Raw genomic sequence first — 26,913 nt, forward strand, 5'->3', positions numbered from 1 at the left:
ATGCAGGAGAAATAGCGCGTGCACGTGGTAGATGCCATCATTTACACAGTGCTTCATGCAGTTGTGATAACAAGACTGTTTGACTGATGCAGGAGAAGATTGTTGATTTATGTATCTGTGCATTTTCAGATTTTTGTGTTCCAGCTGTTGTATGTTTGTTTTTTCTTACAGGTGCAGCAGTTGGTGATTGTGCATTTCTATTTGGACTCTATTCTTTTATTACATCTTGCACTACGACCCACATGCACCAATGCCGTGCACCGGGTGTGGTAGGCCTTTGTGTTGCTCAGTGAACGGAGTTGATTCAGCACAGTCCTCCAAGCTATGTGCAGTAAACGTACTATCGTCAAGTAAGAAGATTTTAAAAAATAACGCTAAAAAAATTCATAGTTTTTCATTAAAACATTTTAATTAATTAAAATAAAATATTAAAAAAAACACCAAAATTTAAACTCTACCACCACCAAAAACAAAAAATAAAAATAATAATAAATGATGATAACATGTATTTATTATGTTGCTCTTTGTTTGATTTCTCTTCTGTTTTTTTTCTCCATACAGGTGATCCAGGTGTTTTGTTTGTTTTTCTTTTTGTTCCTTCCCCCCTTTCTCATCATCTCTTCTGCCCTCTGTTTTTCTTTCTCTCCCTCTCTTTCTTTCCTTCTTTCCTTCTCCCTGTCCTATCCCCCAGTCATGTCTGTCCCGTCTGTAACAACCGATAATAAAATAAAATAAATACACAATTATAATAAAGGTCAATCAAATGGACCAACATGGCATCTTTCTTGGCCTTCAAACAACAATTCTGATGGCTAAAGATCCAAATGGGACAGGCAAAAAAATAAATAAATGATGATAACCATGTGCAGCTCCTCTCGTCTTCCATTTTTCCATGATATGTTTCACTCTACATCAGACACGTGTTAAAGTGTGTTGGCTGCATATTAAGTTCAAAATGCTGATGAGCTCTGATCCAGTTGACTGATATACTCTGCTCTACATCCTGCACTGAAATATGAGGATTGTGTGTTTATTAAAATTGAAAATCATCATGGAGTCATTGACAGAAGAGCATCAACGTTCAGCCTGTTAAATTAGATTTAGATATTTTTATTTCAGAAATGATTCCTAACAAAAATGGAGAATATAAAAACACAATCAAAGCAGTAACGTCCATATTATGAAGTGTTTGCTGTATCAGACAATCATGTTTATTCACAACAATGAAAACAATATAGTGCAGATGAACATGGTGCTGTAATGAATCTGCTCTTAAACACAATAACAAAATACATTTTCCAAGAGAGATGATAATGATTCACATCAGAGTGAAGAACGAATACATTTACAACTGGTTTCTAACATTTATTATAGATCGAACTGATCACTGATAGAAACAGAAGAATATTCAAAATGATACTCTGAGAGATACATGAATGAGATATGGATAAACATCAAATCACATAAAACAAAAAAGCACATAATCATTATAACTGAAATAAAATATGAGCAGAAATAAACAAGAATTAAGTCGAAAGATAGAAAAAGGCAAAATGTTTAAAATATATAATCATATAAGAGACTGAACCGTCCAGTCAGGTCACAGATTCATATCTACAATAATATTTTTGTTTGTTTTTGTTTTGATTTCTTCACTTCTATGTATTATTATTATTATTATTATTATTATTATTATTATTATTATTATTATTATTATTGTTATTATGAGCATATTAAGTGTGTGTCTGAGCTGAAAGCTGCTCTCCTCTCCTGGTTTTCTGTATCACACAGACCACAACAACACAAAGCATCACCTGCAGACTGCTGAGCAGTATCCACCTGACTCTGTAGAAGGTCGAGTAAACCCCAAAGGGCTCTCTGTAGATCAGAACAAATGTTTCTGCTGACACACACTCTAACTCTAAATTAAAACCTGCACACACATACTCTCCTGCATCTTCCAGTGAGACATTAGAGATTATCAGGCTGTCATCGGAACAAGTGATTCTATTGTCCCTGCAGAACTTAACATCGTACAAAATGTTACCTTCTGTTTGAATAAACTTAGTGAACATAAAGAACGAAGGACTATTTTTCCAATCATCAGAGCATCTCATAGTGACTTCATCTCCCTCTGAGAAAACCTTTACTGCAGGTGGACCAAATTTAGGGCACACCACAAGCTCGTACGCATGTTTTACTTTTTCACCTTCACAGTAGTAGGTACCTGAATCCTTTAACATTAGTGATGGAAGTACCAGCGAGAAGTTTCGACCAATTTCTTGAGCAGTTTTGTAGGAAATTGATTTCTTCATCCAAACTGGGGGCTGGTCATGAATGGGGTCCATGAAGGGACACTCCAGCACAGCTGTGTCTCCCTCTGAAGCATAACGTAGCTTTATTTCTTTGGTCAAATGTACAGAGTAAGTGCTCACACACTGCTGTTGGTTCATCACCAGGCAGGTGTAAAAAGTTTGTTGTTCATTGAAGACATGAAGAAGTGATGTGTTTTTCACCTCCAGGAAACTTTCTTGGACTTTATTCACCTTCAAAATTATTCTGTCTTCGAAAATACTCAGCATTCCTGGTCGCCACTTACTGTCATGTCTGATCCAACGCACCGTCAGATTCTCACCTGCTCCTTTACATTGTATGTCTACAGTGGCATCAGGACTTGTGATAGATTCTTCCTCCCTTACTGTCTTGCACACAGTCAGGCTGATGTTTCTCTCGTATGTCATGTTGCCCTGAGTCCAGCACACTTCTTGGTACAGTCCAGAGTCTGAGTGGGTCAGGCTCTTTAGAGTAAATGAAGGAGAACCATGAAATGTCTCAGGAAATGAGAGTCGTCCTGTCAGGTCTTCATGTACTGTGAAGTTTCTGTTCCAGGTGTCAGAGATGTTCCACAGGACCAGAGTATCTTCACCAACACATCTGGAGGTGATGCAGGAGCTGTTTTGTTTTGGGAGCTTGAACTGTAAAGACTCTCCTTCTTCTTTTATGGCGATAAATTCTTCTGCATGAATGTTGCTGATGAGAGTGAACAGCAGGGAGAAGCAGAGCTGTGCGACTGCAGCCATCCTGCTCAGAGGTCTCGTGGTGAGTGTCGTACAAGCACTGACACTGCTCGCTTCAAGAGCTTCCTGTTTGTGGTTGGAGGAGGAACGCCACTTCTTTATCACATCATCAAGGAACACTTTGAAGCATTTGGCTCGATATCATGCCGTATATCTGCTTTCACTCTTCACAGGCCAAAGTGTGGACACGTTTTTTTTATACTTCGTTGCATGGGTCCAGGGGTATCAAACATGTGGTCTGGAGCACAGAACCGGCCAGTCACAGTGTCCAATCTGAACCATTACAAGTGAGATCATGTCAGCTTTACCACACAGCCATGAATATTATGAAAATGTAAAAGTCCTTTCTAAACTATTTTTTCACAAAGACAACTAAAAAATGTTGTTTCTTATGTGATCCTTCATAAAACATCACATATTTTCCAACATAATTCAGGGTTTGGTTTGGTCTAAGTAAGCAGAGAAGTCCAGGCATCCAGTTTCCATGCAGATGTTTACATGAAGCTCATCATCTGATGATGAAACTTACTTTGTACCCAAGCAGCCCAACCAGAAATTGAAAGTGTACATGCATCAAGGGACGGAGCGCATCCCGTCAATAGGTCCAAAGTGCAATCGAGGCTAATCCCATGATCTTCTTATTTTCTTGTAGACCGAAGTTGAAAATCTGGCAGTATTTATTTTTGTGATTTTTTTCCACTCTCAGCTGTCCTTCTCCTGTATTTGGGCCTGTTTGTTAATTTATTTCAATCATGTAAACAATATACACGTACATTTAGCAAAGAAAATCTGAGAAAAAATACTATACAAAATAAAGTTAATACATTTCAATATTGCTTCTGTTCTGATTCAGTTACATGTCGAAAGGGAGAGGGAAGAAGTACACACTTATTTAATCCCACCCCTTTGCCATAAGTTATCAGTCAATATTTAGTCAGCTTCCTTACTGATATAATCTGTAATAAAAATAGTGAACAGATTTCTGATATAATATATACTATACTATCACATCATGAAGTTTTCTAAATAGAGACATTCACTTAATTTCAACATTTTCCCTTTTCTTTATAGCTCAAGAAGATCATATCTTTATAACTCTTTTTAAACTGTTTTATGTTTGGATATTGCTTCAATTTCATATTCAAACTGTTCCACAGCTTCACTCCATGCACAGAAACACAAAAGCTTTTTCCTGTTGTACGTACCTTCCCTGTTTTGAGTTACAAAAACCCCTTAAATTATAACTTACTCTGAATATAATCTGGCAGTTCTTTATTTTTTGGTTTGAATATAATTTGCGCTGTTTGGAATTTCACTAGATCAGCAAATTTCAATATTTCAGACTGCAAAAATAGTGAGTTTGCATGTTCCCTGTAACCTGCATTGTGGATGATTCGAACTGCTTTTTTTTGTTGAAGAGTAAAAAGTGAAAGTAATGTGGTTTAATAGTTGTTGCCCCAGACCTCTGCACAAAAGCTTAAGTATGGTGAAACCAGTGAACAGTAGAGAATATGAAGTGATGTCCCGTGTGATACCTGCTTTGCCTTGTTTAGTATTGCAATGCTTCGTGATACTTTGGAATGAATATATCTTACGTGAGCACTCCAGTCTTTCATCTATTATTACCCCCAGAAATTTATTTTCCCTGACTCTTTCAATATCAACACCATTTAGTTTAATCTTAGCATTGTATTTAAAGTACTATTTCCAAATAACATAATTTTAGTTTTATTCAAATTTAATGATAATTTGTTTTTATCAAGCCAGAACTTCACTTTACTTATTTTATTAGTCATATCATCCAATAAATTCTGCAGATCATCACCAGAGCAGAAGATGTTTGTATCGTCAGCAAGGAGAGCCATTTTTAATACCTTGGACACTTTACAGATGTTGTTAATGTTTAAGTTGAAGAATTTTGGGCCCAAAACTGAGCCTTGGGGTACACCACAAGCAATGTCCATACATAAGGAGCAACCACCATTTAATTTCACAAACTGCTTACTTAAATAATTCAGGACCCAATTTAAAACTACCCCTCTGACACCATAACGTTCCAGTTTTCTTATTAATATATTATGATCTATAGTGTCAAATGCCTTTGTCAAGTCTTTGAATAACCCATCCACATATTGCTTTTTGTCTATGGAATTTGTGATGTATTCTATTGAATTCTGCTTGATCCGTACTCTCAGTGAGTAGTTTATGTTTATCTATAAATTTTTCCAGTTGGTTGTTAAACAGTTTTTCAAGAATTTCTGAGAATTGAGGTAGTAAAGAGACCGGCCTGCAGTTTATGAAATGGTGTTTGTTGCCAGATTTGTATAGAGGTATAACTTTTGCTATTTTTATTCTGTCTGGAAATCAACTAGTTTGAAATGATAAATTACAGATGTACGTAAACGGTTTTATAATATCCTTACTATATCTTTTAACCACTATCATATCAATATCAATTGGGTTCCGGCTTGAGTGAACGATGGTGTGCCTGGCTGAGCTACTCACCGGTACATTTTTGATTATTTAGATTATTTGGATTCAGATTTGAATGAACAGGGACATTCACGCTCAGGACCAGATTGATCTCTGCCAGGGATTGATTTGCAACGCTTGTCCTCAACATCTGCTATTTCAGCTGAATGTGCTCTGACGTCTTCTTCTCAGTGAGCTGCACTAGCTTAACTGTTTGAGCTATTTTAGCCTACCTGTTCGTCGCTCCGGCTGGCTCGGCTCCTTTTCCTCCACATAATCGAAGATGTGGCCCAAGATGTTTCTGAGCTGGTCGGCACTATTATGGATTCTCCTGACGCTCGTCTACCATCCTATGGCTGGTCTGCTCCGCTATACAGCCGCTGAGCTCCTGCACCTTCGCAGCAGCTGTCGCTCCCGTCGCCGGCGGAGCTCCACTACCACCCAGACATCACTTTCCAGCCTCGCCGGAGATACATCCATCGTGGGTCCCGCAGGATTTTCCATAACTCCAATGGAACTAAATCGTTTTGGTCTGCTACTTGCCGCCCTCGCAGGAACCCTGATCGGGTTGTCAACCACCAGTCTCTAGCCCACCTGCCCAGGGCGCCGACCGCGATTAGCAAAAAAGAAAATACTCAGTTTCGGTCTTCTAAACATTCGCTCACTGACAAATAAGGGGCCTCTCATCCAAGACCTCCTATCTGACCTTAAGTTTGACTTTTTCTGCTAAACTGAAACCTGGCAACAACCTGATGACTTTTCTCAGCTAAATGAATCTACTCCTCCGGGGTTTGTTTACCTTTCTAAACCTCGCTGCATAGGTCGTGGGGGTGGTCTCGCGATCTTCTTTCGCTAGCATTTGAATGTCCTGCCAGTTAATCTTGATACCTTTAGTTCCCGTGAGTGCCTTGCATGTGAGCTGACTGGACCCATTCCCACCATCATAGCTACTGTATACCGCCCCCCTAAACCTAACCCTGTCTTCCTCAGTGACTTTGCTAATCTACTAACCCATCTTTCATCTCTCTCCCCAAATGTGATCTTGGTGGGAAATTTCAACATTCATATGGATAATAATGACCGTCTGCTCACCAGAGACTTTTCCTCTTGTCTCGAAGGCTCTGAATTTAAACAATTTATCGACTTTGCCATTCACTCTAAAGGACACACCCTGGACTTGGTCTGCTGTTCTGGTCTTACTCCCTCGAATCTTTCTGCTACTGAAATCCCCATAACTGACCACTTCCTCCTTTCATTTAACCTCACTCTCTGCTGCTCTTCTACCAAGCCAACCCATCTCATTTCGTTCCGCAACATCAACAACATTGATATGGACATTCTCACTACCAGTTTGGACAATGATCAGATTCTACTCCTGATGATTTCTTGTTGTATTATAATAATTGTCTACGCATTGTCCTTGATTCTCTGGCTCTTGTAAAAACCCACTCTGTTTCCTTTGCTCGCTCTGCTCCCTGGTTTACCTCTGACCTCAAAGCTCGGCAGCTAGAGCGTAAATATTAGAAATCTAGTTTAACTGTTGATTCAGAAATCTATAAATACCATGTACTTCAGTATAAAGACTCCATCAGCAAGGCCAAACAAAGTTTCTACTCTGGTATTATCAGGTCTTATTAGGGTAATGCAAGGACTCTGTTTTCAGTTCCCAACAAACTAATTCAACCCCCCAACGCTTTACCACCACACTTCTATTCCTCTGAAACCTGCAACTCCTTGATGCTGTTCTGGACTACGAAAATGAATAACATCCACCAGCAACTCAGATCAAATGTTGTGTCTACCTCCTCTCCAGAACCTTTTCTCCTTTTTGAGCCGTTTTCCACTGTTTATCTTCCCGATTTATCCGATATTTCTGAGTTCATATGTAAATCAAAGCCTGCCTAATGTCATCTTGACCCCATGCCCACAGGGCTTGTGAAATCCTGCCTCTCTTCTCTACTCCCACTCATCTCTGCTATCATTCACTCTTCTCTCACCACCGGTATCGTTCCCTCCTTATTCAAGACTGATTCAAAAAACCTTCTTTAAATCCTAACAACTTTAACAACCTCCGTCCGATTTCCAATTTACCCTTCATTTCTAAGATACTCGAAAAAGTGGTTGCAACTTCATGTACACCTGGTTAATAATAATATTTACGAGAGATTTCGATCTGGTTTTCGCTCATTTCACAGTACAGAAACTGCTTTACTTAAAGTCACTAACGATCTTCTAATTGGAGCTGACTCTGGCCTTCTCACCATTCTCGTCCTTTTTGATCTGAGTTCAGCCTTCGACACCATTTCTCACTCTGTACTTCTAAGCAGACTTTCCTCTCTCAGCATCTCCGACACACCGCTTGCCTGGTTTCAATCATATCTCCTCGACCGCTCCCAGTTTATTCAACTAAGATCATTCCGCTCTCGTCTATTCCCCGTCACCTCTGGTATATCTCAAGGCTCAGTTTTAGGCCCTCTTCATAACATACATCCTCCCTCTAGGTACCATTTTCCGCTAATTTGATCTTCAGTTTCACTGTTTTGCTGATGACACCCAGTTATATCTCTCTTGCAGACCTGATTCCTCCCTCCCACCTTCCTCCCTTTCAGAATGTCTATCCGAGTTAAAATCCTGGTTTATCTCTAATTTTCTCAAGCTCAACGAGAATAAAACTGAGATCCTTCTTATTGGTACCAAATCCAACCTTTTGAAGGTGAACCATTTCTCACTCACCATCGATAACTCCACAGTTTTCCCTCCCCTCAGGTTAAGAGCCTTTGTGTCATCCTAGACAGTTCATTATCCCTTAAATCTCACATCAATAATCTCACCCGTTCTGCCTACTTCCATCTACGCAACATTAACAGATTGCTTCCTTCTCTTTCCACCCAGTCTACATCCATTCTTGTCCACAGTCTTGTTACCTCCTGTATTGACTACTGCAATTCTCTTTTGCATGGTCTCCCCCAAAAATTCCCCCATAAGCTTCAACTGGTTCAGAACTCTTCTGGTCGCATTATCATCAGAACCCCTCCTACCAGCACATCACCCCTGTTCTTCAGGAACTTCACTGGCTCCCTGTGAAATTCCAGATAATATTCAAACTTCTTCTGCTCACCTTCAAGGCCATTCATAACCTCGCTCCTCCTTACCTTTCTTACCTGTTAAGCACTACCTGTTCTGCCCGTTCACTTCGATCTTCTTCTTCTATCCAGCTTGCTGTACCTTCTTTCCGCCTCACCACCATGGGAAGCAGAGCTTTCAGCTGCTCTGCTCCCAGACTGTGGAGCTCTCTACCCTCAAATATAAGAAACATTGGTTCTCTCCCCCATGTTTAAATCCCAACTCAAAACCCATCTGTTCAAATCTGCATATTCACTGTGAATCCACTGTTAGTTAATTTTATCCTGTTCTTTTTGTTTTATTGTTCTTATTTTGACATTGTTTTATTATGTTTTGATCCTAATGTAAAGTGTCCTTGGGTGACTTGAAAGGCGCTCATAAATAAAATTTATTATTATTATTATTAATATCAGTACAATCCAAAGATTGCCACAACCTCCATATTATATTCTTCACGGTCATTACAAATTAAATACTTGGGATAGTTCTCTTGTCCAGCCCCACATTTTATAACACTGTTCAGTATTTCCCATAAACTTTTAAAATTATTTCTATTTATATCTAATTGCTTCTTATAGTATTCCTTTTTACTATATTTAAGTATATTAATTAACTTATTTTTATATCTTTTGTATCTGATTTCAGCATCTTCTGTTCTCTTTCTTAAGAAATCTCTGTATAGAGCATTTTTCTTTATAGATGCATTTTGCAGACCTTTTCTTATCCATGGACAGCTCATATATTTATGTTTTCTACTATATTCCTTTATTGGACAGTTGGTATTATACAATAATGTAAATATTCTAAGGAATTCATTATACGCACTATGAACATCTTGTTTCTGATATATTTCACCCTAGTTCGGTTTCATTAAATCTTTTTTCAATGCATTCACTCTTTCTTCTTTTCTTGTTTGTCTGTACTCTTTTTTACTGTCCACTTTATTGATCTTGTAATTCCTATCATAGATGGTAAAAATTGGAAGATGGTCACTTATGTCTTTAATCAGGAGTCCACTTACAATCTTATTTTTAATGTCATTTGTAAAAATGTTGTCTATGAGAGTTGCACAATGTGATGTGATCCTGGTAGTCTAGTAATTTTTCTGCATTTTGGATGTGAAGGAGCTTTACCTCCACAAGTTCAAGGATACTTTTCTGCTGCAACCTGATAGTGGAAATTTCCTCCATTAAGAAGTAAAGAGACCTTTTAATGTCCCCGACTTCCTCAGCTGACGGAGTCCTCTTCAGCCCCATTGTATCTGGTTCCACTGGTAGCAGGTTCAGTCAGCTGTTTCCTCGGTCAGCTGTTAGCTTTCTCAGCTGTTAGCCTGGTAGCTTGTTGGCTAGCCTGCAATTACCTCTTTAACTTTGATAATCCAGTCCAATATCCTGTATCAGAGTCATACAGTTATAACAGTCATGATTGTGTTTTTGAATGGATGTCCAAGGTGTAGTTTATACACTGGAGTAAGTATCTTGTTTACACTAAAGAGGTTTGACATTAATGTCATAGACGGTTGCAGACGGAGACGGGAAACTCAAAAACACTGAAAGGCAAATAATGCAAAACTTTACTGGGACATATATAAACTAAACATATGAAGAGGCACACGGGGGAAACGCACAGCCATGAGGGAGAATGCAACACTATACTTAGAGAGACAGCAGCAAACACAAAGTACAATGACGAGGGAACAGAAGACACATAAGGAACGCAAGACTGACACATGAGTTTGACAGAGAAGTGGAGGAAAGGTAGATTAGAGGGAGTGAGGGAACGAGAGGAGACATGAGAAACATAACAGGCAGGGGGGAAGAGAGTAAAACATGAGGAGGGAAGCAAGACACAATAACTCACAACATATATAAACACAGACACACACAGAGACACAGAGGCCAAAGACACAAGAGGGAATCTGATCATCAAGACGCTAAACAGGGAATATAAGAAACTCAAAACAGAATAACTAAGACTACAAATGAACCAGAGTATGAACTATGATACAAAGTAACACTAAAACATATGGTGGCAGATTTCTTTTCTCATGTATTAATCACATATTTAATCATATCACATTAGTTATAGTAATATCACTTTCTCACTTTACTATAGTAAGAGCACTCCTGCCACTCCTTTACATGCATGTGGAAAGTTAACACAGTGAGGCCGTTGTAATGAGAGACGTTAAACAGATAGTGAGGCTCCTTCTGCTTATCAGGGATGTAAATTCTTAAGTGATGGCTAAGCAGAAAACAAGGCCATAATTCTCTCTGTGAGGGAGGAGGTATAGCCCCCCCGTGAGAGGGGCCAACATGTAAGAGTTTGAGGAACGTTCTTTGTCTGTGTCTCTGTATATGCTATATAAGATGTAAGGGTGGTGGCCACATTTCAGAGATGGTCCTGGTGTTTCACTGGGATGCTCTCTCCACATTGTGTTTATTAAACCCACTTCAAATCAAGCTCACTGGGTGTGTTGCAGGTTATTGTTAACATTTCCATGACAATTTGGCATCACGAACAGGATTCCTCACGTGAGTTTCGCTGAATCGCAGGTATGCGGTGACTGGCCATCCTGAGGGAAAATTGTCCCAGTCCCACCGTTCTTTTGTTTTCAAAAAAGGGGGAACCGCTAGAGGCCTTCAGCGACTCACACATGCAGGAATTTAACGAACTATGAGGAAAGAAATGGGAAAAGAATCTGCAACGGTGAGCTGTTTTGATTTGGGGGGAGTTTTCAAGCGGACCACAAAAAGGGAAAACCTCAAAAAAACGACGCCTAAATTATGGATTGTCGTGGGAAGGACTTTTCTGTCCTTGGGAAGGACTCTTCTGTCTTTGGGCTTATGGTTTTTAGCACTTTGTACCGAAGCAAAGGCTGCAGAGGGGACGCCCGGCTGCAATGGGTGCTGAGCTCAGCAAAGCGGCTACAGGAGCCGTGGGGAGGTTGTGTCCCTCGAGGTGGTCTGGGTGAAAACTCCAAATGGGTGAAGTATGTGTTGTGTAAGAGAAAGATGTTGACAGGAATAAGAGTTTTGTTTGTTTGTTAGTAGTTTTTTTTAAGTTGTTGTTGCTTTTGTTGTTTTCTTTTTCTTTCTTTTTTTTTGTTTTTGTTTTGGATTGACCACTGGGAGGGAAACCTCAGGAATACGGCACCTAATTTCAGGACTGTTGTGGGAAGGACTCTGTCCTTAGTTTATGGTGTTTAACACTTTTGCACCATAAGGAAAAGGCTGGACGGCGAACACGCTTGTCCACAAAGCTGAGATCAGCAGTACGGCCACCTCCAGGTGGTCCGGGCAAATCCAGGTTTTGATTGGATGATTTTTTTTCTCTTTCAGAAATATGGGAAAGAATACGTACAGTATGAAGTGTGTAGAAACTGAGGAATGCAGTTTCACTTGGTGTTCGCTCGCTCTGTGGTATAGTATCACTTCCTGTTCCTGCTCAAACACAGTGGTGTTTCTGAGTAGCTTATTTGCTTAGCAGTTTAATTAACAACTTTTAAATACATTCTTTTTTCATAGTATAATCTTCACGTGCTTCATCCGAAGCACACTTTCTGTGTACTCACTACCTAATTTATAGCCAAAGTATTCACTCACTGTCTCTGTACTGTTTCGCCAGCTTAGCTCGTAGCCGACTCGTTAGCACCATGGCTACTTCACCTGTCCCTTCTGCACTTTCTTGCTCATTGTGTCAGATGTTTAGTTACTCCTCGGCCTCCTTTAGCAGTAATGATATCTGTAACAAATGTAGCATATTTGCAGCTCTGGAGGCCAGGATTACTGAATTGGAGACTCGGCTTCGCACCCTTCACTCACCCTTAGCTAGCCAGGCTCCTGTAGCTGGTGCAGCCGAAGATAGCGTAGGCCCCGCTAGCTGTTCCCCGGCAGATCCCAAGCAGCTGCGGAAAGAGGGCGGCTGGGTAACGGTGAGGAGGAAGCATAGTCCTAAACAGAAGCCCCAGGTACACCACCAACCCGTTCATGTGTCTAACCGTTTTTCCCCACTCAGTGACATACCCGCTGGGGGTCAAACTCTGGTAATTGGTGATTCTGTTCTCAGACGTGAAGCTAGAGACACCGGCAACCATAGTCAATTGTCTTCCAGGGGCCAGAGCAGGCGACATTGAAGGAAATTTAAAACTGCTGGCTAAGGGTAAACGTAAATTCAGTAAAATCATAATTCACGTCGGCAGTAATGACACCCGGTTACGCCAATTGGAGGTCACTAAAATCAATATTGAATCGGTGTGCAACTTTGCCAAAACAATGTCGGACTCTGTAGTTTTCTCTGGTCCCCTCCCCAATCAGACCAGGAGTGACATGTTTAGCCGCATGTTCTCCTTAAATTGCTGGCTGTCTGAGTGGTGTCAAAGAAACGATGTGGGCTTCATAGATAATTGGCAAACCTTCTGGAGGAAACCTGGTCTTGTTAGGAGAGATGGCATCCATCCCACTTTGGATGGAGCAGCTCTCATTTCTAGAAATATGGACAAATTTATTAAACCCCTTAAAATATGACTATCCAGAGTTGGGACAAGGAAGCAGAGTTGCAGTCTAACATGCCTCTCTGCAGCTTCCCTCCTCCTGCTACCCCCCCAAAAACCCATCTCCATAGAGACTGTGTCAGCTTCCAAGAAGACAAAAAACAAACTAAAAACCAGCAATAAACAACTTAAACATAAACAATCACAAAGAAAGAACAATACAGTATCCACATCTGAACCAAAGAGTAAAACAGTGAAATGTGGATTATTAAATATTAGGTCTCTCTCCTCCAAGTCTCTGTTAGTACATGACTTAATAATTGATCAACAAATTGATTTACTCTGCCTTACAGAAACCTGGTTGCAGCAGGATGATTATGTTAGTTTAAATGAATCAACACCCCCGAGTCATTCTAACTACCAGAAATCTCGAAGCACAGGTCGAGGGGGCGGTGTGGCAGCAATTTTTCACACCAGTCTATTAATTAATGAAAGACCAAGACAGACTTTTAATTCATTTGAAAGCCTGATGCTTAACATTGTCCACCCCAGATGTGAAACTCAGAAACCAGTCTTACTTGTTATCATCTACCGTCCACCTGGGCCTTACACAGAGTTTCTGTCTGATTTCTCAGACTTTATATCTAATTTAGTTCTGAGCTCAGATAAAATAATTATTGTGGGTGATTTTAACATCCACGTAGATGCTAAAAATGACAGCCTCAACATGGCATTTAATCTGTTATTAGACTCAATTGGTTTCTCTCAAAATGTAAAAGAACCCACCCACCACTTTAATCACACTCTAGATCTTGTTTTAACATATGGCATAGAAACTGAACATTTAACAGTGTTTCCTGAAAACCCTCTCCTGTCTGATCATTTCTTGATAACATTTACATTTACAATAATTGATTACGCAGCAGTGGAGAGTGGACTTTATCAAAGTAGATGTCTTTCTGAAAGCGCTGTAACTAAGTTTAAGAATATAATCCACCCACTGTTATCATCGTTAATGCCCTGTACCAACACAGAGCAGAGCAGCTATCTGAACGCTACCCCAACAGAGGTCGATTATCTTGTTAATAATTTCACCTCCTCACTACGTACGACTCTGGATACTGTAGCTCCAGTGAAAACTAAGGTCTCTAATCAGAAGTACCTGACTCCGTGGTATAATTCTCAAACACGTACCCTAAAGCAGATGACTCGTAATCTGGAGAGGAAATGGCATGTCACAAATTTAGAGGATCATCATTTAGCCTGGAGAAATAGTTTGTTGCTTTATGAGAAAGCCCTCCGCAAAGCCAGAACAGCTTACTACTCATCACTGATTGAAGAAAATAAGAACAACCCCAGGTTTCTCTTCAGCACTGTAGCCAGGCTGACAAAAAGTCAGAGCTCTTTTGAGCCAACCATCCCTTTAACGTTAACTAGTAATGACTTCATGAACTTCTTCACAAATAGAATTTTTATCATTAGAGAAAAAATTACCAATAATCATCCCACAGATGTAATATTATCTACAGCTACTCTTAGTACCATTGATGTTACGTTAGACTCTTTTTCTCCAATTGATCTTTCTGAGTTAACTTCAATAATTACTTCCTCCAAACCATCAACGTGTCTTTTAGACCCCATTCCTACAAAACTGCTCAAAGAAGTCCTGCCATTGATTAATTCTTCGATCTTAAATATGATCAACCTATCTCTAATAATCGGCTATGTACCACAGGCCTTCAAGGTGGCTGCAGTTAAACCTTTACTCAAAAAGTCATCTCTAGACCCAGCAGTCGTAGCTAATTATAGGCCAATCTCCAACCTTCCTTTCATATCAAAAATCCTTGAAAGAGTAGTTGTCAAACAGCTAACAGATCATCTGCAGAGGAATGGTTTATTTGAAGAGTTTCAGTCAGGTTTCAGAGTTCATCACAGCACAGAAACAGCTTTAGTGAAGGTTACAAATGATCTTCTTATCACCTCTGACAGTGGACTCATCTCTGTGCTTGTCCTTCTTGACCTTAGTGCAGCATTCGATACTGTTAACCATAATATCCTATTAGAGCGATTAGAACATGCTGTAGGTATTACAGGTATTGCACTGCAGTGGTTTGTATCATATCTATCTAATAGACTCCAATTTGTGCATGTAAATGGAGAGTCTTCTTCACACACTGAGGTTAATTATGGAGTTCCACAGGGTTCAGTGCTAGGACCAATTCTGTTTACATTATACATGCTTCCCCTAGGCAGCATCATTAGAAGACATAGCATACATTTTCACTGCTATGCAGATGACACCCAGCTCTATCTGTCCATGAAGCCAGATAACACACACCAATGAGTTAAACTGCAGGAATGTCTTAAAGACATAAAGACTTGGATGGCCACTAACTTTCTGCTTCTTAATTCAGATAAAACTGAGGTCATTGTACTCGGCGCTGAAAATCTTAGAAATATGGTATCTAATTCAATTCAATTCAATTCAATTTTATTTATATAGCGCCAAATCACAACAAATGTCGCCTCAAGGCGCTTCATAGATACAGAGAAAAGCCCAACAATCATATGACCCCCTATGAGCAAGCACTTTGGCGACAGTGGGAAGGAAAAACTCCCTTTTAACAGGAAGAAACCTCCGGCAGAACCAGGCTCAGGGAGGGGCGGCCATCTGCTGCGACCGGTTGGGGTGAGAGAAGGAAGACAGGATAAAAGACATGCTGTGGAAGAGAGACAGAGATTAATAACAGATATGATTCAATACAGAGAGGTCTATTAACACATAGTGAGTGAGAAAGGTGACTGGAAAGGAAAAACTCAGTGCATCATGGGAATCCCCCGGCAGCCTACATCTATTGCAGCATAACTAAGGGAGGATTCAGGGTCACCTGGTCCAGCCCTAACTATATGCTTTAGCAAAAAGGAAAGTTTTAAGCCTAATCTTAAAAGTAGAGATAGTGTCTGTCTCCCGAATCCAAACTGGAAGCTGGTTCCACAGAAGAGGGGCCTGAAAACTGAAGGCTCTCCCTCCCATTCTACTTTTAAATACTCTAGGAACAACAAGTAGGCCTGCAGAGTGGGAGCGAAGTGCTCTAATAGGGTAATATGGTACTACAAGGTCATTAAGATAAGATGGGGCCTGATTATTTAAGACCTTGTATGTGAGGAGCAGGATTTTGAATTCAATTCTGGATTTAACAGGAAGCAAATGAAGGGAAGCCAAAACAGGAGAAATATGCTCTCTCTTTCTAGTCCCTGTCAGTACTCTTGCTGCAGCATTTTGGATTAACTGAAGGCTTTTCAGTGAGTTTTTTGGACATCCTGATAATAAGGAATTGCAGTAGTCCAGCCTGGAAGTAATAAATGCATGAACTAGTTTTTCAGCGTCACTCTGAGACAGGATATTTCTAATTTTAGAGATGTTGCGCAAATGGAAGATCGCAGTCTTACATATTTGTTTAATATGTGCGTTGAAGGACATATCCTGGTCAAAAATGACTCCAAGGTTCCTCACAGTGTTACTGGAGGCCAAGGTAATGCCATCCAGAGTAAGAATCTGGTTAGATACCATATTTCTAAGCTTTTCAGCGCCGAGTACAATGACCTCAGTTTTATCTGAGTTAAGAAGCAGAAAGTTAGTGGCCATCCAAGTCTTTATGTCTTTAAGACATTCCTGCAGTTTAACTAATTGGTGTGTGTTATCTGGCTTTATGGACAGATAAAGCTGGGTGTCATCTGCATAGCAGTGAAAATGTATGCTATGTCTTCTAATGATGCTGCCTAGGGGAAGCATGTATAATGTAAACAGAATTGGTCCTAGCACTGAACCCTGTGGAACTCCATAATTAACCTCAGTGTGTGAAGAGGACTCTCCATTTACATGCACAAATTGGAGTCTATTAGATAGATATGATACAAACCACTGCAGTGCAATACCTGTAATACCTACAGCATGTTCTAATCGCTCTAACAGGAAATTATGGTCAACAGTATCGAATGCTGCACTAAGGTCAAGAAGGACAAGCACAGAGATGAGTCCACTGTCAGAGGCCATAAGAAGATCATTTGTAACCTTCACTAAAGCTGTTTCTGTGCTGTGATGAACTCTGAAACCTGACTGAAACTCTTCAAATAAACCATTCCTCTGCAGATGATCTGTTAGCTGTTTGACAACTACTCTTTCAAGGATTTTTGATATGAAAGGAAGGTTGGAGATTGGCCTATAATTAGCTACGACTGCTGGGTCTAGAGATGGCTTTTTGAGTAAAGGTTTAACTGCAGCCACCTTGAAGGCCTGTGGTACATAGCCGATTATTAGAGATAGGTTGATCATATATAAGATCGAAGAATTAATCAATGGCAGGACTTCTTTGAGCAGTTTTGTAGGAACGGGGTCTAAAAGACACGTTGATGGTTTGGAGGAAGTAATTATTGAAGTTAACTCAGAAAGATCGATTGGAGAAAAAGAGTCTAACTTAACATCAATGGAACTAAGAGTAGCTGTAGATAATATTACATCTGTGGGATGATTATTTGTAATTTTTTCTCTAATGATAAAAATTTTATTTGTGAAGAAGTTCATGAAGTCATCACTAGTTAACGTTAAAGGGATGGTTGGCTCAAAAGAGCTCTGACTTTTTGTCAGCCTGGCTACAGTGCTGAAGAGAAACCTGGGGTTGTTCTTATTTTCTTCAATCAGTGATGAGTAGTAAGCTGTTCTGGCTTTGCGGAGGGCTTTCTTATAAAGCAACAAACTATTTCTCCAGGCTAAATGATGATCCTCTAAATTTGTGACACGCCATTTCCTCTCCAGATTACGAGTCATCTGCTTTAGGGTACGTGTTTGAGAATTATACCACGGGGTCAGGTACTTCTGATTAGAGACCTTAGTTTTCACTGGAGCTACAGTATCCAGAGTCGTACGTAGTGAGGAGGTGAAATTATTAACAAGATAATCGACCTCTGTTGGGGTAGCGTTCAGATAGCTGCTCTGCTCTGTGTTGGTACAGGGCATTGACGATGATAACAGTGGCTGGATTATATTCTTAAACTTAGTTACAGCGCTTTCAGAAAGACATCTACTTTGATAAAGTCCACTCTCCACTGCTGCGTAATCAATTATTGTAAATGTAAATGTTATCAAGAAATGATCAGACAGGAGAGGGTTTTCAGGAAACACTGTTAAATGTTCAGTTTCTATGCCATATGTTAAAACAAGATCTAGAGTGTGATTAAAGTGGTGGGTGGGTTCTTTTACATTTTGAGAGAAACCAATTGAGTCTAATAACAGATTAAATGCCATGTTGAGGCTGTCATTTTTAGCATCTACGTGGATGTTAAAATCACCCACAATAATTATTTTATCTGAGCTCAGAACTAAATTAGATATAAAGTCTGAGAAATCAGACAGAAACTCTGTGTAAGGCCCAGGTGGACGGTAGATGATAACAAGTAAGACTGGTTTCTGAGTTTCACAGCTGGGGTGGACAATGTTAAGCATCAGGCTTTCAAATGAATTAAAAGTCTGTCTTGGTCTTTCATTAATTAATAGACTGGTGTGAAAAATTGCTGCCACACCGCCCCCTCGACCTGTGCTTCGAGATTTCTGGTAGTTAGAATGACTCGGGGGTGTTGATTCATTTAAACTAACATAATCATCCTGCTGCAACCAGGTTTCTGTAAGGCAGAGTAAATCAATTTGTTGATCAATTATTAAGTCATGTACTAACAGAGACTTGGAGGAGAGAGACCTAATATTTAATAATCCACATTTCACTGTTTTACTCTTTGGTTCAGATGTGGATACTGTATTGTTCTTTCTTTGTGATTGTTTATGTTTAAGTTGTTTATTGCTGGTTTTTAGTTTGTTTTTTGTCTTCTTGGAAGCTGACACAGTCTCTATGGAGATGGGTTTTTGGGGGGGTAGCAGGAGGAGAGAAGCTGCAGAGAGGCGTGTAAGACTGCAACTCTGCTTCCTTGTCCCAACTCTGGATAGTCATGTTTTGAGGGGTTTAATAAATTTGTCCATATTTCTAGAAATGAGAGCTGCTCCATCCAAAGTGGGATGGATGCCATCTCTCCTAACAAGACCAGGTTTCCTCCAGAAGGTTTGCCAATTATCTATGAAGCCCACATCATTTCTGGGACACCACTCAGACAGCCAGCAATTTAAGGAGAACATGCGGCTAAACATGTCACTCCTGGTCTGATTGGGGAGGGGACCAGAGAAAACTACAGAGTCCGACATTGTTTTGGCAAAGTTACACACCGATTCAATATTGATTTTAGTGACCTCCGATTGGCGTAACCGGGTGTCATTACTGCCGACGTGAATTATGATTTTACTGAATTTACGTTTACCCTTAGCCAGCAGTTTTAAATTTCCTTCAATGTCGCCTGCTCTGGCCCCTGGAAGACAATTGACTATGGTTGCCGGTGTCTCTAGCTTCACATGTCTGAGAACAGAATCACCAATTACCAGAGTTTAACCCCAGCGGGTGTGTCACCGAGTGGGGAAAAACGGTTAGACACATGAACGGGTTGGTGGTGTACCTGGGGCTTCTGTTTAGTACTATGCTTCCTCCTCACCGTTACCCAGCCGCCTTCTTTCCGCAGCTGCTTGGGATTTGCCGGGGAACAGCTAGCGGGGCCTACGCTATCTTCGGCTGCACCAGCTACAGGGGCCTGGCTAGCTAAGGGTGAGAGAAGGGTGCAAAGCCGAGTCTCCAGATCAGTAATCCTGGCCTCCAGAGCTGCAAATATGCTACATTTGTTACAGATATCATTACTGCTAAAGGAGGCCGAGGAGTAACTAAACATCTGACACAATGAGCAAGAAAGTGCAGAAGGGACAGGTGAAGTAGCCATGGTGCTAACGAGTCGGCTACGAGCTAAGCTAGCGAAACAGTACAGAGACAGTGAGTGAATACTTTGGCTATAATTTAGGTAGTGAGTACACAGAAAGTGTGCTTCGGATGAAGCACGTGAAGATTATACTGTGAAAAAAAAAAAGAATGTATTTAAAAGTTGTTAATTAAACTGCTAAGCAAATAAGCTACTCAGAAACACCACTGTGTTTGAGCAGGAACAGGAAGCGATACTATACCACAGAGCGAGCGAACACCAAGTGACAGCGCCACCGACAGAAAGTCACAGGAATAACTAATGGAGAACACAATCTGCCACAATCTAACCAGATTCTTACTCTGGATGGCATTACCTTGGCCTCCAGTAACACTGTGAGGAACCTTGGAGTCATTTTTGACCAGGACATGTCCTTCAACGCACATATTAAACAAATATGTAAGACTGCGTTTTTCCATTTGCGCAACATCTCTAAAATTAGAAATATCCTGTCTCAGAGTGACGCTGAAAAACTAGTTCATGCATTTATTACTTCCAGGCTGGACTACTGCAATTCATTATTATCAGGATGTCCAAAAAACTCACTGAAAAGCCTTCAGTTAATCCAAAATGCTGCAGCAAGAGTACTGACAGGGACTAGAAAGAGAGAGCATATTTCTCCTGTTTTGGCTTCCCTTCATTGGCTTCCTGTTAAATCCAGAATTGAATTCAAAATCCTGCTCCTCACATACAAGGTCTTAAATAATCAGGCCCCATCTTATCTTAATGACCTTGTAGTACCATATCACCCTATTAGAGCACTTCGCTCCCGCTCTGCAGGCCTACTTGTTGTTCCTAGAGTATTTAAAAGTAGAATGGGAGGGAGAGCCTTCAGTTTTCAGGCCCCTCTTCTGTGGAACCAGCTTCCAGTTTGGATTCGGGAGACAGACACTATCTCTACTTTTAAGATTAGGCTTAAAACTTTCCTTTTTGCTAAAGCATATAGTTAGGGCTGGACCAGGTGACCCTGAATCCTCCCTTAGTTATGCTGCAATAGATGTAGGCTGCCGGGGGATTCCCATGATGCATTGAGTTTTTCCTTTCCAGTCACCTTTCTCACTCACTATGTATTAACAGACCTCTCTGTATTGAATCATATCTGTTATTAACCTCTGTCTCTCTTCCACAGCATGTCTTTTATCCTGTCTTCCTTCTCTCACCCCAACCGGTCGCAGCAGATGGCCGCCCCTCCCTGAGCCTGGTTCTGCCGGAGGTTTCTTCCTGTTAAAAGGGAGTTTTTCCTTCCCACTGTCGCCAAAGTGCTTGCTCATAGGGGGTCATATGATTGTTGGGTTTTTCTCTGTATCTATGAAGCGCCTTGAGGCGACTTTTGTTGTGATTTGGCGCTATATAAATAAAATTGAATTGAATTGAATTGAATTGAATCCCTAATTTAAATATAAGACTTGTATTTAATATTTTAATGAAAAACGGCTCCCTGATGTTTCGAACCCTGAACTGTAACCATCTCCAGCTGCTGCTTGTTCGTGTGTCTCTGTGCCTTCAGTTTGTATTCAATAAGCGGCTCTATAGAGTTGAGTTAGGCTGACTGACTTTGTTATAATATCCCATTTCTTTATCTTGATAAACTCTTCGGTTGCTTTTGCTTTGGCCCATTATCCAATCATGTTCGCTCTCACTCATCAGAATTCACACGACGTCTATCAGCAGTAACACAGATACCTGAAAGCCCTGAATTAAAGCTGAAGATCTGCACTTCAATCATATATTCAGTGTTTGTCAGTTGATTTTAAATCAAAGTCAACTGTCACTGACAAACAAACTGTGCATCTAATTGTATATAAACATGCACCTGCAGCAGAGCATGTTTAATGCATTGGTTATTAGACACAGTGTGTGTTTTCTGTCTCATACAGGCTCAGTTAGGCCTTACTGAGGCGAAGCTGAAGGAGCTCATCAGTGAGAGAGAGAGAAAAGTGGAGGAGGTGCACAGCTCGCTGCGAGAGATAAAGGTGAGTGATGTGGTGTCAACACGACTGCAGGATCATATGTGTTTATTCTCTCACACGTGCACTTTGTTTGTTTGTTTTGTTAAGATAGCGTGCTACATTGTTCCAGGAGCCAATCAGAGAGCAGAGATCTTTAGCTGACACTTAAAAACAGTTTGTATTCATGTGGCCGAGCTGCTCATGTTTAATGAAATCAGAAAAGAAAATGACAGAATAGATACACTTTAGTTTGTCACATTTTGCATTTATGGTTGTCTCTGAATTCTTCTTTTCTACTTTTCCGCTGGTTGCTGTTCGTGCTTTAATCAGGATACTGCAGAGAGAGAGACGGATGGAGCCGTTTGTGCTTTTTCCAAGTTGATCTCCAGCGTGGAGCACTGCCAAGCTGAAGTCTTGGAGGTGACCAACTACAGAGACAATCACACTATTTTTGTCTCAAAGCAGACGAGACATTTGTCGGCATATTTGTGAACACACGCTTTCTGTGGCACCCAGGTGATAGAGATGACTCTTCGAGCGGCAGAGCGCAGAGCTCAGAGCGTGCTGAGAGAGCTGGAAGAAGAAATAGCTGAGCTCAAACGCAGGAGCTCAGCACTGAGTCAGCTGGCTCTGTCTAAGGACTACATCTTCTTTCTCAAGGTATGAAGAAATAATGAAATGAGGCACCAGATAAAATAATACAGATGTTTGCAGTGCTCCACTAGTTACTCCCAGAAAGTAGCTCTAAGTCCAGTTAAGGAATATACTGACGAGGTGAGACTTGAGATGCAGAGATGTGAAACCCTGGATCAGGATTACTCATCTTGCTAGAGGCACCAGCTGCTGGGAGACATGAACATGTCTTCTCCACTCTCCACTCTACTCCTGATGCTTTTATGTTATTGTTTGCATAAAACTAAGAATTGTGAGAGCCACGGTTACACACTGGGGCGCCCCAGTCACGCTCACAGAACAGTTCGGTATAAGCAGCGTTTGTTAGGGTGCAGACACGTGACCAGGGAGGAGAGGGCTGTAGAGGTGCTCGTGGTGGCAACAGCAACGAGTGAATGAAGCTGATGAGCGTCGCCCATTCAGTCGCTAGAGGTTGCTGTTAGTCAGTGGGAAATTTTTTCCTCAAGCCTTGGACCAGTCGACCAGTCATTAGAAAAGAAGCATCCCCAAGCAGCTGGCAAAAACTTTGTGATTCATTTGTCAGCAGCGTGTTGTAGCACTGTAGTTTAGCTGAAGTGAAGATTTAAACTAAATGTTGTGTCTTTTGAAACACATCGGCTGAGGCATGACTTTTCTGGTTTGTGCCACACCTTATACTCCTGCTCAGCCAGCAGGTAGTCAGTAGCAATCTGCTAGCAATCAAAGCATTTACTGAGAGGTTTTTGGTGCAAACTCCAGGAACCACTGCCAACTACCTTTCCAGCAGAAACTACTGATGTTTCCAGATGTAATCTGCAGTGAGGGGAGGGAGTGCATGGACGAGAGTCTGGAAACAAGCAGATATGTTCTGGAGAGAAGAGAGAATGAAGGTTAGAGTTCAATGAGAGGGAGACAGGTGAACATGTAAGGAGTACATGGATGAGTTTGAAGGACAGTGCATGAGAGAGGTGCAGAAGAGAGAGCAGCAGGGTGGACCTTTTCCTAAACCGCCGATGAAAATGAAATTGGTGATTACTGGAATTTGTTATTTGGCCCTACGTAACTGGAATTTGGCTACTTTGAGCATATAGTGTGATTAACATGATATGTAACATAGACTGTATGTCTTTATGATAGGGATGCACCGATACCGATACTGGTATCGGGTATCAGGACCGATACTGTAAAAATGTGGTATTGGTTAACTCGTAAAAGTTAACCGATACCATGAACCGATACTAACTTATTTCATTAATCAGAGGGTGGATTGTCATTTTTGTTGTAGTTTTTTAGATTGGCCACTAGGGGACATCCCGCGCTAAACAGGCACAGGGTTAGACGAGTAAAAAAAGAGAAACTGGAGGCTGCTGCAGCTAGGCTAAACAAAATGTCAGCAGTGTGGAACAGCCAACTTTAACTCAGGTTTTGGAAAAGCGATGAAAAATGTCAAGAGAAAATCCACGGGCAGTTAAAATAACAGAGGCTCTGACTCATTTTATCGCTCTGGATGACCAGCCAATCCCGGTCGTGGAAAACATAGGATTGCACCGTCTTCTCAGCATACTCGAGCTGAGATATGAAATTCCCAGCCGCCCACACATCAGGGAGATAATGGTGCCAAAACTTTCTAAAGAGGTAAAGACAAGCAGTGTGTGTGCGATGTCAGTCCTTGGTTTAACGGCACAGTGGACTGATGATCCACGGGCAGATGGGGAGTTCGTCAAAGCCAAATACTTTCTTTATTTTGTTTGTTTGTTTACATTATGGACACTCTGCAATAATTTCAAAGTTTATTTTATTCTCAAACCTAATTTGTATTCATTTTATTCCAAACAGAAGTGTTTATTTATTATTCTGAAAGCTCGAGACAGTGCCAATAGTTCAGTGATATTTTGTTAAATTACAATGTGGAGACTCTGCAATAATTTAACAGAAGAGCTTATTTTTCACTTGAAATTTTTTTGTGGTCATTTTTATTAAAATTTTATTTTTTATCGGCAGAGAATAAAATAAAACCTGTCTTCCAATTCATTGTATTTGTGTGTGTGTGTGTGTGTGTGTGTGTGTGTGTGGTAGAAGTATCGGTTTTTGTACTCGGTATCGGCAAGTACTCATATCCAAGTATCGGTATCGTATCGGTTTGAAAAAATTGGTATCGTTGCATCCCTACTTTATGACATTCCTATCCCCCTGCAGACGTTCCCTTCCCTGTCTGCACCTCCGCCGGCTAAGAACTGGTCCGGAGTCTCCATGTCATCTCAGCTGACGTCAGGTGTGATTCTCAGGTCCGTCAATCAGATGATGGAGCAGTTTCACAAAGAGCTGCGAGTACTGCCAGAAATCTGTAAGTCTTCATTCCCACCTCAAGTTACACTGGGCAGTAAAGTCATGTTGAAGATTCAAAAGAGCAAATAGTGTCTGTAAACCTTTGCAACTCAGTGGAACGTCTGTACAACAGCAACGTAGCCAAAAAAAGACCATCCACCAAGTTCAAACTCTGCATGATCATGTTTTCATTAACAAACATCAAATATTAACTGAACATTACAAAAATGTGTCTCTCCGTACTGGTAGGTCAGCAATCGTCATCAATCCAGTCGTTATCTAGACCCAACCTGAGTAAGTGTTTTAATGACAGCACACAGTTCTTTACATGCTAATATTCTTCTTCTAATGATTTGAAGAAAATGTCAAGAAGTCAATTTATCACATTTTCTTTGCAGAGGTTAGGAGGGTTCAAGAATATGCAGGTATGGACTTAAATCCTTTTAGCGTTTACTTTTGTTTGAGCCCCGAGCTAAACTGGCAGGTTTTTAGAAACTTTCAAAGACGTTTTGGCATTTACAGTTTACCGGACATCATTCATCTTTAACCCGAACTCAAGTCAAGTCAGCTGTTACAGGATGGAGGAACTAACCGTTGCTCTATCACTGTATCTGTCAGTCGACATCACTTTGGATCCCACCACAGCCCACCCACGTCTCACCGTCTCAGCAGATGGGAAAAGGGTTTACTGTGGAGATCGCCATCAGCTGGTACCAGACAACCCGAAACGCTTTGACCGGGTAGTGTGTGTGCTGGCCAACCAGGGCTTCAACTCAGGGCGCCATTACTGGGAGGTAAGCAATATGGAAACAAGCTGTTTTAGTTTAAACTCTCAGTCTCTACAAACAAAGCAGTCCATCTGATGGGGACGTGGAGACATGAGCAAGGGGAGCTTTGTGACATCTTGAGTTTAGTGAGAAGATGGAATTGAACTCAGGACCTTCTTGCTGTGCGGCAACAGTGCTAACCACCGTGCCACCGTGCTGCCCACTCTTTGCAGCACAATAAAGAAGAATATGGCCTTTGGTTAGCATATGCTAAAGCTGCCATTGTGATTAATGTTGGCAGAAAATGTGAAATTCTTTCTGGAAAATACGGACATCCGTCAAACTAAAGATGAGCGAGGCTATCTGGCCTACTTTCAGCCTCAACGGCCTGCATTACCGATGGCATGGAGTCACATGTGGATTTGGCAGTTTACACTTCTGGAAAGGCACACTTACTACATCATGAAACAAGAGCCAGGACTGTTATATCAGAAAGTGCTCTCCTCGGCCGTCAGACGTTTAGAGACTGCTGCACAAAAAGAAACACTTCATTGTGTTCCTAAAGTTGGACTTTAGGATTTCTTTTAGGATGTGTTGCTGTCATCACATTAAAAATGGGAAAATATTTTCCTTAAAACATTTACAATGGCCATATTTTGGTCATGAATCAGTGTGTGTGTTGGTATGTCTGGACTACATTTTGTATGTGTGCTCTGTGCCTTTAAGAGTCTCTGCAGTCTCTCCTTCTTCTGATTGGCTGCCACTGTCTCCGGCAGACCTGTATGTAGTGTATAGTACTGTAAATAGCTTTGTCCATTTGTAAACAGCACTGAAGCCCATTTACTCGTGTATGTTTTCTCTTGTTTATTAAATTTGGGGGTTTGGGGTAGCGCTTGTCCTCGTCTAGTTTAGGTAGCACTTCTTTGGAAAAGCTCGTTTCCTTTGTAACTTTGGCTGATTTTGGTTCACCCTGGAGTTTCTGCTTTCAGTTTTGGTACGACTGATGTAACAACAAACCTCACCTTTATCTGTGACATGGCTGTTTCTGACTTTGGGGACCAGGGCACCTTTTTTTTAGCCCTTATGTTGCGCTCCTGTACCCCCAGAGCGACAATATGTTCTCTGTGTTAATGTCCTATTCTGTGTTCTACTGA

At 40.9% G+C, this 26,913-nt stretch overlaps 2 protein-coding genes across 2 annotated transcripts; one reads left to right on the forward strand and one right to left on the reverse strand.

The window, feature by feature from the left end:
* Window positions 1–231: 231 nt before the first annotated feature.
* On the reverse strand, window positions 232–3,080 carry LOC148101187 (contactin-6-like). Its single transcript, XM_087845475.1, has 2 exons — window positions 1,840–3,080; window positions 232–340 (listed from the first exon to the last, which is right to left on the reverse strand). Exons 1-2 carry the CDS (start codon window positions 3,078–3,080, stop codon window positions 232–234), a joined length of 1,350 nt encoding a protein of 449 aa, XP_087701601.1.
* Window positions 3,081–5,832: 2,752 nt separating this feature from the next.
* On the forward strand, window positions 5,833–26,913 carry LOC148101188 (E3 ubiquitin-protein ligase TRIM7-like). The gene is made up of 7 exons (XM_087845476.1): window positions 5,833–6,030; window positions 21,945–22,040; window positions 22,347–22,436; window positions 22,533–22,676; window positions 24,864–25,011; window positions 25,611–25,786; window positions 26,866–26,913. Exons 1-7 carry the CDS (start codon window positions 5,833–5,835, stop codon window positions 26,911–26,913), a joined length of 900 nt encoding a protein of 299 aa, XP_087701602.1.

This window comes from Neolamprologus brichardi, chromosome 9 (genome assembly GCF_056152115.1).
Source record: "Neolamprologus brichardi isolate AB-2024 chromosome 9, ASM5615211v1, whole genome shotgun sequence".
NCBI classification, from domain to species: domain Eukaryota; kingdom Metazoa; phylum Chordata; class Actinopteri; order Cichliformes; family Cichlidae; genus Neolamprologus; species Neolamprologus brichardi.